This window comes from Bombus pyrosoma, linkage group LG2 (assembly GCF_014825855.1).
Source record: "Bombus pyrosoma isolate SC7728 linkage group LG2, ASM1482585v1, whole genome shotgun sequence".
Classification (NCBI taxonomy): domain Eukaryota; kingdom Metazoa; phylum Arthropoda; class Insecta; order Hymenoptera; family Apidae; genus Bombus; species Bombus pyrosoma.
This window is the reverse complement of record NC_057771.1, coordinates 4,944,314-4,963,799: the sequence shown is the minus strand read 5'-3', so window position 1 is coordinate 4,963,799 and position 19,486 is coordinate 4,944,314. Positions and strand designations below refer to the sequence as shown.

Here is a 19,486-nt window from a genome sequence, read left to right as displayed (position 1 = left end):
ATATAATACTTATTTTCGATGTTTAGCGGTTCCTCGCACTGCGGTTCACTTCACTTTCGGTTCAGTTCGTTCATCCTCCGACACCTCCTATCGCAATTATTCAAATATCCACGTGGTCGGCTGTTCGCCTATTTCCTTTTATCTCTTTCGACCGCGTTACTTTTATTTTAACTCTGTTGCGCGAGGTTGGTTCACGCGATTAGTTTCGTTTGACCGCGAGAGAGGAACAACGGTGCAAGCAAACGGTTTCCGGTGATATTTGCGTCAAACAGCGTGGACAATACAGTCTCTAGCTCAAGCTTATTTGCATTGGGAAAAGGCTCGAACTGAATACATGCGTGAAATAACAGTAAGTCGGCTTGATCCGTACAGTATATTTTTATCGGGACTCGACGTACAAAGTCGATAATTGTTCGAAGCGTGTCTTTGATAATTCGATTAAAACGAATGCCTTTAGAATATACGTAGACGTTTATATTGGCGCTTAATACAAACCTTCGAGTAAAAATCACGGTAGTAAATAGCGTCGTTTAGCAATCAATGGCAAAACCGATAGAACCGATAGAAAAAGAAAACGAAAGAAGAAAAGAAGAGAAAAGAGGCGATACGTTGATTGATCGATTAATGGAAGCGAGAGGTTCGCAGAGCAACGATTCCAAAGTGGTACGGTATCGTCCCGTGAATGGCAAGCAATCGCAACGACGAGACGCTGTCTTTAAGAACGATTAATCGATCGTATTGTTCGGTGCCCTACACGCTCGCGATACGTACGAAGCTCGGCTCGGGCTCTCTATCGGCAAATCTATCACATTATCGGTGTTCAAGGTACGGGACGTGTCGATAGCGGTGCTCGAAATTTCCAGCGTGACGCGAGACGCGCGGCGGATACATTTCACGTGGATCGATTCATCCTCGACCCGTGTTTGCGGTTGTTTCCGTGTATAGTGTCGGTGGTTCCGGCTTAAAAGGGCAAGGGTGCGATCACATTACACGTGAAAACGCATTGGCCCGATATAAGGAGACAAACAGGTATCGTAAGACGAGAATGTACCTGGGTATGCGGCTGCTATTTCATAATTAAACTGATCTACACGAATCGAATCCAATTTTATCCAAAATGCTCTCGTTTTGTCCTCCTCTTGTCAAACGACCTCGGGGTTTGACGAGTTGACAAACTGTCTTTGAAAAGTTCGATTAGTTTGCCAACGAAAGCCAACGTAGATATTAGTGTAATTTCGGAGAAAGCAAGTATCTTGGTGTTGCGATGCCTAAACTCGTACCTAATTCAGTTCCGTATTTTGATGCGATGTACCGGTACTGTAGATTGTTTCGTGATGATTTTACTGGCTGAAGGAACGGGAAACGTGTACTAGATGAGAATGTGGCAGACGCCAAGGTTACGAGGACCGCAACGAGGCAAATGGATGCGTGTTGCGAGTAATATAGGCAAATACGAAGTATTAGATGAAATATCGATATTAATTTACGAACAAACACGTTGCAAATTTTGCAGCGAATCTCTAGTCTCTGCGCGTCACCGTCTTTCTGCTTGATAATTCAAACGCAATTCCTAGTCTTTTTTAATTAGTTGTCTAGTTTAATTAGCTTCGGTCAATTGTAAAAAAAAGTCTCGTTAAATCGTTTCATCCACAAGTTATTTATTTACGGCGCGTTGTTGGCGATATTGTTCCGGAATAAAAATTTAAATGGTCCTTAATGGTAACATTTTTTAGCTGCTATACAGGAGATTAAAAAATAGGCAATATTTATAGGACGCGATTCTAGATATCGAGATACTCTGTTTCACTTACGCTTTATATCTCTTATTCCGAGGTAAACGTACAAAATTGAATATAACGAGCCAAGTTCAACCATTATTTGTTTGCTCGTAGTGAGAGGCCAACTCGAAGATAGTTTCAAGAGAGGATACTTCTTCGCAAGTATAAATTTTGGAGTATATTTTTCACTTTTACAATCAAATTGGCAACTGTAACCATCTTGTTACTGTTGGATAGCAGAGTATTTCAGATGAAACGCGAAAATCACTGGAGTAAACCTCTCATACATTGAAATATCATCAACTTGTTGTAACTGCGGTGGATCACGCCCGGATATCCTCGTACAAATGTGAAAGTTCTCCAGAGTTGGTATTTCGTTGTCTAACTTGAAATTTCGAAAATTTCGACTGTGATCGAGATCGATCGAATTATCGCTCCGAATTGCCCAATCGTTCCAACGATTTAACCTACTTTGTGCATGGAGATTTAGATGGCGAGAGACAGTTTTAGAACGCTTGCATAAATTCAATCACTTTTTCGTTATTCCGCGAGCGGACAATCAACGCAAATGGATGCGTCGAACGACGATCGATCGGCAAGGAAATTGAATTATAAGAACGTTTGCGTTGCGTTCCTTAAATTCCCGCAGCTTGACAGACGCAACGGAAGAATCGTTGCGCACGATGCAGTAGCCCTTTTAATAAAAGATCGAAGGGCGCAATCGGCGTTAAATTTACAGGTCGAGTAGCAGGCGACGATATAGGCAATCCTGGAACCGTAGAAAATTCGTTCGTGATCGGCCGCTGACTCCTTCGGCGATAAAGAAGATTTAGATCGATTTAAGATTCCAATTTCCGGGGCTTCTCATGGGAGCTAGGGTACTTGGAAAGACGACGACGTCGACGAGGACGGAGATGTGCCAGTGGCATATCGTGATGAAAGGACGAAGGAGCACAAGAATGGTTCCCCGTAGATAGTAGCCCGGTTTCGGTAGTAGCCTGGATTCAAAGTAGATGGTCGCTTCAGTCCGAATTACTAGGCTCCACTTTCTACCTTTTCTCCATTCTCATCCTTTCCTCTATTTCTTCTCGAGTCTTATCGTTGCTCGTCTTCCTCTTTTTTTTCCAGAAGCTCTTTCCTTTTGGCGCTCTTCCTCTATTCAGAGCTATTTGTATTTCTTGCTCGATAATTACGTTCCTTCTTCTGAGAACGTTTCTATAATTTTTATAATTGAACGTACGGTTATATAGCCGCTGGTCTCGCCGGATATCTCTATCTCCGCGTGTAATCCTGTCAGACGGCTTTACGAAATATTCGTCTTTTTCCTAGGGAATACTAATTCCTCCGCTAATTTTATCGTACGGTTTTGCTTTACGAGGTAATTTGGCCGGACGTAGTATCTGTCTCTTTAGTTATTTTCATTAGGCCGTTCTTACCGTTGCTTACCACGATCCCTTACTCTCTTTGCGTTACCATATACCCGTCGTTTTGTTCCTCTTTTGCTCGTTCGGATTTCATTTCATCCGGTGCGCGCCACTCCGCTCTTACCAACTTTTACCTTTTTCCCCGTACTTTTTGAATACGTTCCGCCTTATCGACTGGCGTCGTTCGATTACGTTACCGAAAGGAAGAAGACATTGTATCCGAGACACACCTATACGTGACGCTGCTCGTTCTACGAGCGATACGTACATACACGCGGATACAGGTGTTCAGATTATACTCGTGTCACTTCCTTCGAAGTGTCTGCTTACGCAGATTAGTACACAGGCTTTAGTCGCGGTACTACGGTCACGTTAAATTCCACCGGCAACTTGAATTAAACCGGTCGACTTGCCCAGTATTACCGGTCTCCATTTTCTCTTCTTCGTTCTTCCCTCTCGTCGCCTGCGCTTTTCCTCTTAACCCTGTCCTTCTTTTTACCAGATTTCTTCTTTACTTTCTCTCGACCATCGTATCGCCTTTCTTTCAGTCTGCCACAGCCCGCCCACCTCCTTTTGTCTAACTTCTCGTCCCTCTTGCGCGCTACCTGGAAATACCGCCTCGCCGTTAGTATTCTTTATTTGAATTTCACTTCACTGACCCTTTGGGAATTTACTTACGTACATACGCGTCGTATAACAGTGTTATACGTTTCCATGCGTTTAACGTTACACGATATGGGCATCGGTGATCGTGGATTCGCATATCCGAGAAAGATTTCCGTGTCTGGCCAGCACCGAAGCTATCGGCATTTTTGGCCGAGAAGGAACGATTTATCGATCGACGACATTTACGCGCTGCTCTAACATGCCAGTTTACGCTGCTTATCGCTTTTCACGGAGATCCACTCGCGAACAACAAATCGATTATCGTCGTTACCTTTATTGCACTTGGTCATTGCAAAGTGTTTTCAAAAAAGTGTTTTTAAATATTTTTACGTAAGTTCCAGTCTCCGATGATATTTATTTGTCTTTCTCTTATTCTTATCTTGTCTTACGTAGGATCGATAAGCGAATGTAATAATTTGAAGCAATTTAATAATTGCGATATTTACCTTCCTCTTACGTATGTCTCACCCTTTATAGAGGTATAAACTTTTATACAGCATAGTATATGCGAATTTTTATAACACACTAAACGTGAAATATTAAAATAAATTTATAAAAATTTATAGCGTAATATATAAATTTGTCTAGTACACTATAGTATAGTATTTTACGATACGATATAAAGATTTTATCGCTTTTCGGAACATTCTCTTACATAAAATTTGATTGCTCGAACTTGGGTTTCTTAAATACTGTCATCAATCTACTTATCCTTTAACTACGATAGGATAGAGACTTATTCGAGAGTATCAAGAATGTAATACGTTATACTAGATATCAATTTTATATTCCTTCTGATAGTTTTCAACAAATATTTTACATCCCCGTCTTTTATATTACTTCGTGTGTCCATTGTCATGTAAAAGATACGGCGAAACGTGCCTTTGCACAAAGAAACGCAATGGAATCACGAAACTTTTGATACAATATCTTGAATGATTAACGCAGACTTTGATAAAAACGAATGTATGCGGGTTGCCGTTAATATCGTCTTGGATTCGAGCGAATAGACGACTAAATCCGGATTACCCACCACGGGGTTTCTCCTTTCTCTTTTTCCCTTTCACCGGCATTCTTCGATTCTTCTACGTTTCTCTTGCTTTCAGCGAACTACGTTCTCGTCTTCCCTGGTATAAGTTTTAATCCTTCTCGATGATTTTTACCCCGCTTCCATCTTAGTGTAACACGATGTTTATACAGATACAGTTTCGTTTGCCTGAAAGTTTCGACGAGATTGACACACACTGTTACCAACGAATAGCATAACGTCGAGAGACCTTCGATCGAAACGTACGATCGTTTCCCTTCAGATTTTATATTTCTTATTTTGTCTTCCTTTCGAGTCAATATCCGTATACATACATACATATATACGTACTTTCATTATCTTTGGCAGTGTCGTGTTTTTGTTAAACTTCGGCATATCTCCCGTTTTCTTTTCATAGCAACTGTTCTCTATCGACCCTCGATCAAGTCGTTATCATTTCTTTTCATTTCTTGTTTCTTGACTTTTGTTATTCCCTGTAGGTACACATAAAAAAAATTCCCCGTGTGTCCATTCATCCAATCTTATCTTCTCGCCTTTTTCCATGTTTCTTTCTTTGGACTTTTTAATTCCATTGCTGGTTTATATCTATCGCCCAACTTCGTCTCACGGTGATGCATACTTTGTATTCTCTCTGGCCTCACCAGCTCTCTCGTCACCCCTGCCCCCGTCCCTTCTTTATTTAATCTCCGTACAAACGTAAGGGGACTGAACGGAGAATATTTCGTGTTTCAATCTGCCTGTTTAAATTTTATGCGCTCGTTCGCCGCTTTAATCTTTCTTCCACTTCTCATCCCGACCATGCAGGCGTGTTATGTCAACGCGTTTCATTCTACGAAATGCTATTTATCTTATAAGGAAATGCTTTCGCGCGCCAGCGTAACCGCGTTTCTTTAAACGACCTTATGGTGGTCGCGGTACAGAGAGTAACGATACAGCTTCTCTGTACGTAATTAATGGTTCAACTTTGAATCGAAAATCTGTTAAAGGAAACCGTTATTTCGCGTAACTTGAACGAAATGAATAAATTAAATAGCACGAACGAACAAGTACTTAAACAGAGAGAGAGAGAGAGAACGGTCATTCGTCGAAGAAGAATTTGTCATTAGCAGCACCAACGCGTTCTTACGACAAGGAAACACGTCCACCAGATAATACGTATTTCTTCTATAAAACGGCGCAGCGTTCCTATATCGCGATAACGAAGATAGAGAACGGGCGAAGCTTCGTAAGCCGAAGCTTAACTCGGACAGCGCGAGTCTCGGACCACGGATTTCAGTAGCAACAACGTCCTCTCGTCGTACCTTTGCCCGACCTTCGACTACTCGAATCAATCGACCGTCCCCTCGCAATTGTACTCCACTTTCGTTGGTTCTTGGCAAAGCGGCAGCCCCATCTTTGCGAATCTTGCCACCGTCTCATCTTCCGACCTTTCCTCTCCTTTGGTCCTTTTTTCTCGCTCCCTATCGCGCTCTTTCGCCCTCGACATTGCCACGTTCTATCGCGAGGAACCTCGTAATTGGCCCTTGGACCGCGACCGGCCTTCAGGGCAAGTCGAAAAGGGAGCGGCGAATGGGTAAGGGTCGAGCGAGCCGAGGGTTGTAGTCGAAGAAGCTGCCCGTGTTTAGGGGATAGACGGACGAAGAAGTAAGAAGCCGAAAGGACAGATACGAGGAGAAAAGCATCGGTGTAGAGCGAGGAAGAGACTGTATAAATCGGAGAGTGGCGGCGGGCAGTGAATGGATGGTGGAGGATGATGGTCGACAAGAGAGGAAGAAAAGCACGAGACGAGTAGGCGAGGATGGGAACTGAAACAGGGAATGGTGGCACAGGCAGAAAGATTTGCATCGATGGAGGAAGAACACGGAAGCGTGATACGAGGGTGGAAGTAGGAAAACTGCGGTTCGAGACGGAGAGGGAGAGGGTGAAAGTGAAGAGAAAAATAGGGCAACAACAAACTGTAATTAGGAAAGGAAAAGAGTAAAAGGAAAAGCATGGAACGGGGAACTATGTGGACAAATGGGAGCGGGTAAAGAAAGGGGTGTAAAAAGAAGTTCGTGTTGGCGGGGAAAAAAGTAGGGAAAAATAAGGAGAGTTTGAAATAGAGAAATGGTGAAACGGAACGAGAGCAGGGTGCGGGTGAGGGGAGGGGGGAGGAGGGGAATGGAGAAACAGGGAGCTAAAAGCCGGACCAGGAGGGAGACAGGGAAATGGAAAAAGAAGAAACCAGAGCGAGTGGGAGAGAGGGAGAAGCAAGGGACGAAGAAATGGCCAACTTCGAGAGGGTGAAGAGAGAAATATGGGACAAGAGAAATTATGTGCGAAAAAGAGGAAAAGTCGGCAGTGGGGGAAAGTAAAAAATCGAGAAAGTACGTGAGCAGCGACGAGAATGAAGAATTAAAGAAAGTGGAAACTGCGTCTATAAAAGAGTAACAGAAGGGAACCAAAGAGCGGTCGGAGAAAGAGACGTAAAAACGCAAACTGTATCGGCAAGAAAGGCGTACGGATAGAAAGACCGGTTCAAAATAAGGAAAAGAAACTGCGCGAAAGACAAGCACGGTGAGCTAGAGGAAGTGGTTAAAAAATGTAAACTAGGAGAGAAACCAGGGTGGTCGTGCAAAGAACAAAGAAAGCAAAATAAGTAAACACGCGATAAAGAAAAATAGGCAGTGCACGGGTCTTCTAAACTGAAACGAAGGGGCACACGATTTCCGCAAGGACTTTACCCTATATCACGAGATGGGGTTGCGCCACGGGTACAAGGGATACGTAGCTTCCTTTCACCCCCTTGGGAGAGACGGCTGCTTCGTCGTGCTAAACTTTAGTCGGGGTGAGATATGCAGAAATTAAATATTCATTTGTGCTACCAACCAACCCTAGTCTCCTGCATTTTCCTCTCTCCCTCCCTCTCTCTCTCTCTCTCTCTCTCTCTCTCGCCTGTCACGCGCCCATGCTTTGTACCTTCATCGTTCTCCTTCCTTTTCTCTCTGCCGTTCACTCGAAAAATAATGCCTTGGCCTGGGGCCAGTTCCGCTGAAGGCTCTCGATGTTCAACCCCTCTTGTTTCGTTCCAGTATCGTTGGAGAAAAAGATGGCGAATAAGGGGCAGCGAGTGTGCGCGCACCTTGCTACTAAGTAACCTCTTCTTCCCTCTTTCGTTTCTTCTCGCCTTTCTTTTAATTCTCGTTACTTGCTTCTCGCCGCTTCCTCCAGTTTCGAAACGCGCGTATCGTTCCGTGGAACGTACCTGTTGAACCATCCAGTGACCGTTCGATGAAACAACGACGAGTACTTTGTTTATGCGTGATTTACCAGCGTGCCGGAGGTGAATGGTAACCTTCGCGTTACATATCGTCTGGCTTTCGCACCGTTTCGCTCGCCCTGCCTGCTCTCGTGCTCGCGAACGGAACGGATCGGATCGCAATGGAACACGCTGCTGCTTCGATGTATCTGCCGTGTTGTTGCGCAACATACGTACGTACGCTTCCTCCCGGCGGTTGACGAAGCGTTCTCTCGGCACGGAAATGCAGCAGCGCTTCCTTTTGCTCCAACACATCCTACAGAATGGTTAGACGCAGCGTCGAGGGAACGCGAAGGATAAAAGGATTTGTTTTGGAGCTTTCTAGAGACCGAGGGTAGAACGAGCGAGAGGGTGGGAGCTGGATGAAATTTGAATATCGTCGTTGTTGCCTTGACGGAGTTCGGTAGGACGAGGGCGTCGTGATAGCGGTTAGGTTAGAGGATACTTTGTACCTTAATCGTTGTATAAATAGTCATTAGACGCCGAGCTAAATATTGCCTGGAAGTATGCACGCCCGTTTGCCGCTCGCAGAACGGATATTTCCCTCTATGCGTTGCTGCTCGCGTGGCTGTAATTATTTTTGACTAGTTTCCGACCATGCCGAAAATTACCGAGTAAATAATTTTGAACGGCGGACGTTTAACGCGCGGCAATCTTTTTCGTTTCGCCGGTTCGTTACAAACATCGTCGACGAAAATAAGCTGTAAAAATTTGAACGCGGCGGTCCTAATAACAATGATCATCGAAATAAGTATGTTGCGTCGATAACAGTTTCATACGAGAACTACGCTAGTGTTTTTAGTCGTTGCGAGCGCGTGCTCGCGCGTATTGTGTTTCATTTTTCCTGCGAACTTACAATCACGCCGTCTCCAATGTAATAGAATCAAAGGGGAAGCGAGAGTTGGGAGCCAACAGTGGCGTTTTCAGCGATTTTCATGCGAGATTTAATGCGCTACGTCCGGCGTTCTCTACAGGTTTCAATCGTCTTAAAAGCTAATTCTAAGGATAGCTTAAAACAACGTTTGTAAATTGCCAAAGTACCGGTCTGGCCTATTTCTTCGACGAAAGTGACAAATCGTCTCGTTCCGTTATCGGGAAAGGAACGGGGGAGAAGAACTTGCAACTTTGATCGTTCGGATTCCTCCAAGTGTACGAAGAAAACGACGCAGCAACGGGACAGCTTAAAGCGTATATGTTATTTTGTGCTACACGAGAGGGGGATCGAATAAAGATAAAAGATCGCTGTGACAAGCGTTCGATAACAAATATCGCGGATACACGGCCCGTTTGTGATTTGAACGAAATAAAGCTTAGTGTCGCCTTTGCTCTTTAACGGAAACGTTTCAGTGAACGAATACAAGAACAGCGGTAAGGGCAGGGAACGGCGAGGAAAATAAAGAGATTTGCTTCGTCGTTTTCAGCTGAAAAGCAGCTAGAGAGGGATGGATAAAAATAACATAAAATTTGAATATCATCGTCTTTGTTGTTCGCTCTCTACGAACCTGTAAACGATAGGGAATTGCGTTATTTATCGTCTCGTTGTTGCACAATACGGCCTCATATGGGATAGAAGCTAACAGTTTCTCCTCTTTTTGTTTTAGATGCCCGCATTCTGCGGAATAAACACAGAGAGTCGAACCGAGGTAACAGGGATGAAAGGATTTCTTCGACTGTGTCGAGAAAGGGTAAGACGAGCTCGGAATGTTGTATCGCGCTTTCAAAGAGTCTTTTACAACGTTTTATCGCGTTTACAGAGGATTGTCCCTCTACTCGCGTGAATAGAAAACGCCGCAATATTATAAATATTTCAGTTAACCGTTACGGCGTAAGAGTATGCTATCCCAATAGCGTATTCTTAAAAAGAAGAAACAAAGTCAGCAATTTCAAGTCGAGGATCGTTTTTTCTTTTTTTTCTTTTTTTCTTCTTTTTAACACCGAGTCACTTATCAAGGATTCGATACACAACATCACGCCACGAGATGGTCGATAAAGATTTCCATCGGTGTTTTGATCGTTGAATCCAATAGTCGATGTTTCGTCCCTATCTTTAATCGCTCTGTTTATCGAAATAGTTCAAAGATCGGGTAAAGTGACTAACGTTACAAAATTTGAATAATTTTCTTATTCTCACGGTTGTTCTTTTGACACTTGGCTCAGCTTTTATTAGAACGAACTCGCAACAGATCTACAAATTTGCAAATTTTTCAAATAATTCTCCCTTCTTTCCGAGTTGTACGATTAATCGAAGAACAACAGTTACGCGATATCTCCATTGTACGATATCTTGCGAAACTTGGTGCGCTCTTCGTACTCGTTAATACAAAGGTAACACAGGATTTCATCTTTACATGCGACTTGACTTGTGTCTTGCATAATTGTATTCATGATATTCATAGTGTACTGAAATTTATCGAACCGCGAGTCGATGCTTTTATGAGAATATCTCGCGGATTTAAATCATACATAGGAAACCATAATGGCGTACGACTAGATGACGTCGTTGGAAATTCCGTATATTTACCACCATAAGCTGCAGCAGTGATCGCAAAAGGAAATTTATAAGGGGTTGAAAGGATTTCGCGGAAAGTCGAAACGTTATCGTAAATCTGTCCGAGTTAGCTCGGTGGGGTCGCCATTTCCGTAAGCGACTTGCCGACGGTACAAACAGAAGATGCGTGGAACAATAGAAGACTCGAGGAAATCGTCGGCAGTTCAGTTTGTCGCTGTGGCTCGTTTAAACGTTGAATATCGCCTTCATCGTCCTCGACGGCGTTGTGGAATTATTATTCTATCGATGATAGAAGGGCAAGAGGTAGGGGAGGGAGCTGATTTAATTGGAAATTAACGAAAGCCTCCGTCGAAGTTGTATCTTCAGGAGTCGATCTCATTTACGTGGCGGCGCGATTCGCAATAAACGGAGACGCGAGGATAAAATGGCTCGGCCGGGGCCGTCCAATTAACTTAATTAACGTTACAGGACGTTAAAATTTTGACGAAAATAATGCTTTATCGACGAAGTGGCTTTTAATTAATTTTCCCAATTGTTTTGCAGATAATTGTATTTTCCGCGTTGGGTTTAATCAACGAACACGACCTTTCGCAGGATCGCGAGAAGACGTTTCGAAAGAAACGACTAAATCTGCTAAGTCAACGACCGTCGCGTCTATCGCGTCTCTCGTTTCACCGAATCTATCGTTAATCGCATTCTCTCGTCTTCTCTATCCGCGGATTACGACATTAATTCTTTTCACAACGCTCGATACACCGGATATTCCTCCTAGTGTGGCAACAAAATGTTCTTCGTTAGGCGTACAGGTTGATAAATATTTGTCCAGAAGTCGAAACAGCGATGAAAATACACGCGAGAAAGTAAATCATGTCGTCGAATGATCTCGCGTGCCATGTTCCCGGGCATATTGTTTCGAGTCCTGACTTGAACGCTGGCCAATTTCTGGTATACGTGTAACTGCATGTCAGCTGCTAGTTTCTCCTTGATGAGGTAAACGAGCCACGTCGATTAGACCGCAATAGTGCTATATTTGCTAATAACGTAACACCAGTGAATCCTGGAAAAATCTTAACCGTCGATAGGGTAAAAGGCGTTGATTAACATCGATGTCGTACGATTAACTTGAATTAAGAGGAAAGGAAAAAGTTTTCCGATTGTCTGGAGGGTAAAATATAGCTACGTGTGTATACACAGCGTGTCGCAACAACTTTGTCCACCTGAAATATCTTCGTTGTTTCGAGCAATACGCGAAAATGTGTCGAATAAAAGTCAGAAATTTGAACGGAATACATAATAGCGGTTTCTTGAAAGTAGATACGTGCAAGAGATACGAGGATCGCTTTTGCTTATCTTAACTTTAAACAATCTCGCGTACATTCTCGCGTACTCTTTGCAATAACGGAAATACTTCAGTTGGATAGAGTTGCACGACGCAAATGCACATCGCGGGGTACATTGAATTCGAACAAAACTTTAACCCGGCGATTTTACGAACGTTAATAATCCTGTCGGATCCATTGGATTACGTTATCGTCGTTGGGGGAAAAAACGATACGATGCGTGAACGCGTGAATAATGCATCATAAATCGTCCTAGGTTACTATCGCATTCGGCTCGATTAACAACGCGCCAGGTTGTCGTCGTATTAAATTAGTCGATAATGTCCGCGACACGGGATGAAAAATAGAAGAAAGAAAAACGAAGAAACAAATTTATAAATGGGCGAAATTTGCGTTCGAGAATGCTTGGGGGAAAGCACGCCAATCGCAACGAAAGCGCGGTGTTCTCGATGACTCGAGTACTCGTTTCACAGAGTCCTTGGAGTTTTATGCTGAACGCATGCCAATTTCGGCGGTACGTAACTGCTTATTAACCTCTGGTTTCGTTTTTTGCGAAGAAACGAACCGTGTCAACGCGGTGGGGACTGCCAATTAATTTGGCTAATGCCCTGTCTCGACAGACTCTGATTTCTGTGTTTTATTATGATCTTTTTAATAGAAAGAGAAACAGAAGGAATCACGGTAAATACATAAAATATTAAAAAGAACGTTCTTAAAGTTTTATCCATAAAGGTTCGAGAGTTTGGGAATCTTGCGAAATTAGCTAAAAAGTTTCGATATTTTATCATTATTATTTGACAGTTGGAGGGATTTGCTAGATTTGTTAGATTCGTTAGATTTACTTGCAAATACCTTGTAGTATGTTGTGGAAAATAGATATATAACGTTAAGAAGAAAGTTTTTAATTTAAAGATCGTAGGATCTTATGTAGTTCATCAGAAAATCTATAAATACAATATAGTCTTTCAAAGCACTATTCTTTGTTCAGTAAAAGAAAGGGGCATTCGTTTCCCCTTTTGTTATGAGAAACGAAAGCGGTAGAAAGCAACAATCGTGTTATAACAAAAACAATCGTACAAACAGACGCAGAAAACAGCAAAAGAGTTTGATGCAACAAATCATTATTTTTCTTGATTCATAGCTCTGGGATTGGCGAACAATGCACATGTATAATTCGTATTACCGAAACAGAAAAATCGTATATTATTTCGATAAAAGTGATTAGCGAGCGTGCGTCAATAGAAAAGCATATTCTGCAGAACCGATGCTGCTATTAATTTGTAAATTAACGGTTCGAAAATGTTCGATGCAAAATTGTAGAAAGTATTAAAAGTATCGAATCTTTAATTTTTACTAAAGAATTATTATCGGCAGTAATAATTTTATCGTTGATTATGGATGGCAGATTACATCGGTCAAAACTGTAATTTGTTGCGAGATGTAACGAATCGAATAAAAAATCCAGTTACAAGCTATATAATAACTATTTTATCCATCAGGAAAATATTTTTTACATGTCGAACATTCGGTTTCGAACAATATTTTTTATCGATAATCTAAGTAGTCCGATCGCGGTACTGAACATTCTATATAGATAATTTATTTAAACGTTTCAATTTATTTGTCGAGTGGATCGTTTCTTTTTTCTTTCTTTTTTTTTTTTTTTATCTCTGACGCGAATTAATCGCCTTTCTTGCGAATATTTCTTCCAAGTCTTTCATTATCTTTGATTGAAAATGATATTTTATAGAAGGCGTGTACCTCGTTCGTTACATCGATAAACGTACGGAACATTCGTCACAGAAACCGTATCTATGTTTAGGAAGTTTTTCCACTGCAACGAAAACGATGTTTTATCGTACGATTTTACAAAATCCTCCTGTTATTTATACGCTCACTGTCCTCTCCATGACGTTAAATAACACAGGCCGAGCATGATCGAAAAACGAAAAAGAGATGGCTGGAATTAGGTCGACAGTGCCGGGGATCTACGCGCGTATGATTAATCGCATTAGTTGTTTTATTAACGTTTTCCTGTTCAAATTTACGCGGTTCGTGAAACAGAATATATCGGCCCGATAATTAGTCGATTATTTGCAGACTCACGCGCACCCGTACCCCCGCGACGCGAATTCTCATCGGTATATTTAATCTTTGCTCATTAAGATTCATTTGGTTCTCTTTTATTTTTGCCCATCGATACGCTGTTTTTTAAACACGCTGTGTGTACAAAGCACGATGGAGATGTTTGTGTTTTCGTTCGAAGCTTCATTTTACGTTTACCAGAGGAAGGGTATACAACGCTGTTTCGTGTTTACAACTATGATATAATTATGATATCTTATATGATCTTACTACGATATTGCCGCGATAACTGTGATATTACAACTATGTTTATTTTTTCCCACCAACGTCATGCATTATCGTTGCGAGGCTCAAGTTCTTGCAAAGACCTGGGATGCTAAGATTCGCTATTGAAGCGAGTCTATGAAATTGAAAGAAGCGTTCCGTCAAAATGGAAAGGTTATTGAAGACAACAAAACGGTCCTTATTTTGGTATCACAGAATTAGTCGGAGTGTTTCTTCTAACAGATTGCGCGCGAAATAGAATATTCCTACCTTGAAGATACATCATTTTTTATAAAATAAGTTTTAGTAGATAAATTTCATCCCAAATGTAGTAGAAGAAGATTTAAAAAAGAAAAGAGTGATGTAAAAAATGTTCCTTTAGCGATAATGTAGCCTACATACGAGGCACGTTAATATCTCCTTAATACCACACGTGACAAGGATGTCTGGTGCGATGCTTTTTTTTTTTTAACGGGAATTGCAGTTCCTAATAAAATGACAACCACGCTTCTCGTTTCACGGGTATAAAATTTCGTTGCTCGGACGAAACTAATTTTTCGACGACACAAGAATATCATTATTCTGTCAATCAACTCGTATTACCCAGCCAATATCTCGTGTCACAGTCAATTATCGGTTTCCGGGAACAATTCCGTAACTGAAAACAATCGATGCACGCTTCCGTTCTCATTCTGTTTGCTTTCCTTTTAATTTACAAAAATTGTCAGTGTCATCGATATCGTAAATTGTGTCTAATATTACAAGGACTAATAAGTAGCCTTTGTAATTAATAGGTACTATCGTTTCTCATACTGCAATACAGAGGATTCATACGTTTGTATCGTGAGCTAATCGTACAGCGGGCACTGGTACAAGGAAACAAACAGTCGACTATCTAACGAACGTTTAATCCGTAACATTATCGAATCATTTCGATAGGGGAAAAATGTTCGCACGTAATCTTGTATTGCTGCGATTGTATATTGTCATTGGTTTGTGTACAGTTGGTGCTGATTTGGAATTCCAATTTACATGCCCCAATAATCGATAATCAGAGAATCAATTTCCGTATAATCGACGTTCTGAATAGTAGCTGTCGAGACAATCGATATATCTAGATAATCGACGTTCCGTTGTAAACGTTATACTCGATTCTCGAAAGAGTTTCTTTTTCGTTTTTCCACTTTCTGTCAATTTGAAAGATAACGACAACCCCGATGCAAATGATTCATCTTTTGTAATCGCTGAAGCAATTTCGAAGCGATACACGAACCGAAATGAAACGCGAACCAGCGTTTACGCTCGCGAAAAATAACGTTGTTATCGGCGCATACTGTCTCACAGCTATTTGCCCGAGGGTTGTCGAAACATATCGAAGAAAATCTTTTTCTTTATACGGTGAAATCAATCGCGGTTTGCTTCGCAAAAGTCAAAAAGTATCCGCTCTGGTCTGGTTTCTGACTTGCAAAAGTCTGACTTGAAAAAGTATTCACCGATGGTATTAGCGAATGTAGTACTAAATGGTAGTAGTATTGGTCGATTGTGTAAACGGGTCTACCTCGATACATAGTATACGAAATCAATAAAAAAAAGGATTTACTAATCGCAAGCTTTTCTGCTGTGATCTTGACACGTTATATGTGTCGGAGATGTAGGGACATCGGGCCTTTCTTCTGGAATTTTGGGAAGAACCCCGATACTTGGGCTCGAGGTGACACATCCGGTCGCCGAACGTAGCCACAGTCGCGGGACGAACGTTTTACCTAACAGAAGTAGTACCGATATTGAGCGACACACGTTGTATTAACAAACAAGCCCCGGCCAGGAGCAATGTCGGCTCTACGCGGGTCTGCCTAGTAACGGCGTCTGGAATTTTGTTGATATCCCCGATCAAGATGCAATTGACAAATGTGATCGTATCAGTCTTTTATTCTTGTGATCGCCATCTCGGAGAGTTTACTGATATCGTCGGGTCGGGCAGTCTGAAAGTAACCGTGTGTCACAGCTTACGTCACTTTGTGTTACGAAATATATTCTATTGTGCAAAGGGTTTCCCCGTTGACCGTGGATTTGTTTGAACCCAAGAATATTGTTAATAGCGTTATTCGTTAAACTTTGTAAAAGTCATATTTATATGTGAAAATATAATTTCTGTTGTGCAGAACGATGGCAAATTCAAACGAAGAATTGATGCGCGCCCAAAATTCTAATATAAACCCGACATATGTAATCCGTGGATGATCGTTCCAATGTATGTGCACGTGGTTGAAGTAGAACGCTGCAAAGTGGTTTTCCCTATTCTCCGTAAAAGTTCACGATTAAGATAAAGCTTATAGCGGAGAAAAATTAGGGTTTTGATTCCACTTTCAGTTTGCCGGAGTTGCGATTCGCTTCCGAATACCGATAAAGTCGAAATTATGGGTCCATAATGGAAAACTTTCTCCCTAAAGTCTGAAGTTGTCGGTTCCGGAACTAGAATGAGTTAAACTCTTTTTTTTCCCCTCTTATTTCCATGCGAAATGCGAGAATTTACGATTTCGTCGAGAGTTACCTCGATCCGTGAAGAGAACACAGTTCTTCTCGAAAGACGTTTCAATTCTGACCGCGAAAAAATCAATCCCAGCTACCCGTTGGTAAGCCAAGTGCCTTTTCAAGAAACGAAGTGGCTTTAAATTATAGTCTTAGTTATCGTTGCAAGGAAACCTGTTTAATCTTCGAGACCATTCGGCGAAAATGAGTCTGACAATAAGTTGATATCCCGGCGAGTTAATGAGAATAGCGGATCACTAAGAACGGTACGTTCAAATTGTTCGATTATTTTAAATGCGATTGAAATTTTATCGCTACGGAACAAATCAGGATCGGTCGGTGATGATCGTTGAGTAGGTAAATCGCTCGGTTTGTTACCGATCTAACTGATTCTTGGTTTCGAGGACCCCTTGTCTGCAACCGTACCGATATCATGTCTTTGCCGAGGAAGGATCGCAGTAGTACTTGTCCTTAGTTCTGTGGTGACGAAACTTTGATAACGATGTGGAACTTCAGCTTCCCAGCACCAGACATATCGATTCCAACAATCATTAAAAACTAATTTGCTTTGCCCTCCGGTAGTGTTAGCTTTCTGACATATTTGCTTTCTCTTCGAGTGTGGAAGGAGCGCAAGCGCCAAACTGCAACCATTAAATCTCGATTTCTCCGTTTCATGGATACGTGAACTTTCTGTTAGAAAACGAGAAAAACTATATCTCGAGTAAAATCGATCGTTTTGAAACGACGCTATCTTTTACGATATTCCCTTAATGTAGTATGTATCGGTTAAAAAAATGTGGCTAATCACGGAATATGTAATGTTCAGTCGAATAAACGAGTGAATCTGGTCGCTCTGATCGTTCGCCTCGACGAGAAATAGCCAAACACACGCCAAAGAAATCTGGCGAACTGCATCTGGAGATGCACGAACGCGGTCAGAGCGTTTATCAACGGTTTCGACGGCGCCGTCACGTGCATTTTTCGTCGTGTCGGTTTCGAGTTTCAACTTGAACCGGAGCCAATTCGCGGTACTTCGTTCACCTCTTTGAAACGACTAGCCATCCGAGCCGTCGTAAGGAGGATCGTTACGGCAATTTACGGCAATCATCTTGTTGCGCCGCCACCGTGCAGAGAGTCGGGAAACATTGTCTTAAAGGAGTTCGCGCGTTTTTAGAAAGCCGTCGGATCGAATCGAGGATCATTGTTTGCTCCGTTCAGCTGCTTGCTCCTCTTTTCCAATCATTTAGATACGAAACGAAGCATTCTATATAAGATATTCGTATAAAAAGAAATTTGTATAAAATACTCGTTGACGTCAAAGCGTTGGTGTATCTTTTTTACGATAATTTTTGCGTAGCTTTGGAAAATCCAACGGAAAACGATTTACATGCACAGATTCTACCAATCGATCTGTCGATCGTTATCCTTTTAAGACTGGTACGTCGTACTATACGTACTAGCTATTCTTCCTTAAATCGTTTTATGTCGTCAAAAAATACTAGCTAATAACGCTACTTGGTTAATCGACTTGTATTTAAATGTAAATTTAAATGTTTTCCAAATTTTATCCGTTATTTATCCGTTAGATTTCAAGTTTGGAAGCTGCTGGTCGAAGAAATTTCGTTGTTCGATGAACGATTAAAAACTGTAGGAAAGGTTGGTACAGATTAGCACGAAATATAGGAATACAGACATTAATTCGATATATCGTTATTAATTGAAGATAGTTGTTAATAATCGGAGCGACGAGATAAACACGTTCTGTCTGAAAGGTTTCCTCGCAGAAGAAACATCGAGGGAAGCAAGAATCGCGTAAAGTAGACTTTTTATTGCTATTCGAAACGTGTTATTTGAAACGTAGCGTGTAATTTCGTATCCTCCGGTGGGATCACGTTTTCCCAGTGTATCATATAGTTGGAAGAAACGTTTCGTTGCAAGCGGACAATATTAAAAACCATAACACGTGTCTTAGCCAAAATGGACCAGAATTATCAAGTTTCAGCCTTTCTCTGTCTTATTATACGAATTTCCATCGGAATAGCTAGCTTTAAATGTAACATTAACGAACTATGTATTTCATTCGCAGACAAAAGGAGGTTCAGGCATCAAAAATATTTATAGGACATTATTCTGTAGACTCCAAGGAATTATAAGGACACTAAGGTCGCTTTCTAGCAACGTTAAGAAATATTTTTTCAATTATATTCGACGTACCATATCAGCGGAATTTGTGTTTTTGAATTTCATCTATTTGTTACGAAGTTACGATCACCTGAATTTACCGACTACCAATTTTTCGCTCTGTTTGCTTCATAATTCAGCTGCTTTTTTCCGACTTTTCCATCATATTGTCGGCAAAATATCGTACTTGTACAATTCTTTGAAATCTATATATCGATGTCCTATAAATATTTTTGGTGCCCGAGCTACATAAAATTGACCATTTTCAATCAAACCTACTTTTTATTTCGACGAAGCAGTAATTCTAGATAGCAGTTCCGTTGTTTTTCTTTTTTTTTTTTTTTTTTTTTTTTTTTTTTTTGGT

General features: G+C 41.5%; 1 protein-coding gene across 6 annotated transcripts in view; it reads left to right on the top strand.

Annotated features, from left to right (window-relative positions):
* LOC122577758 (leucine-rich repeat-containing protein 4C-like) overlaps positions 1-19,486 on the top strand; it is a 265,892-nt gene that overhangs the window by 171,982 nt on the left and 74,424 nt on the right. For 4 of the 6 annotated variants that reach the window (XM_043749302.1, XM_043749301.1, XM_043749304.1 and 1 more), the window contains one exon: positions 9,816-9,899. The exons of the other annotated variants lie outside the window; for them this stretch is intronic. In XM_043749302.1, the coding sequence (XP_043605237.1) occupies positions 9,816-9,899 (84 nt within the window). The remainder of the gene's footprint in view (positions 1-9,815; positions 9,900-19,486) is intronic. 6 annotated transcript variants of the gene reach the window in all.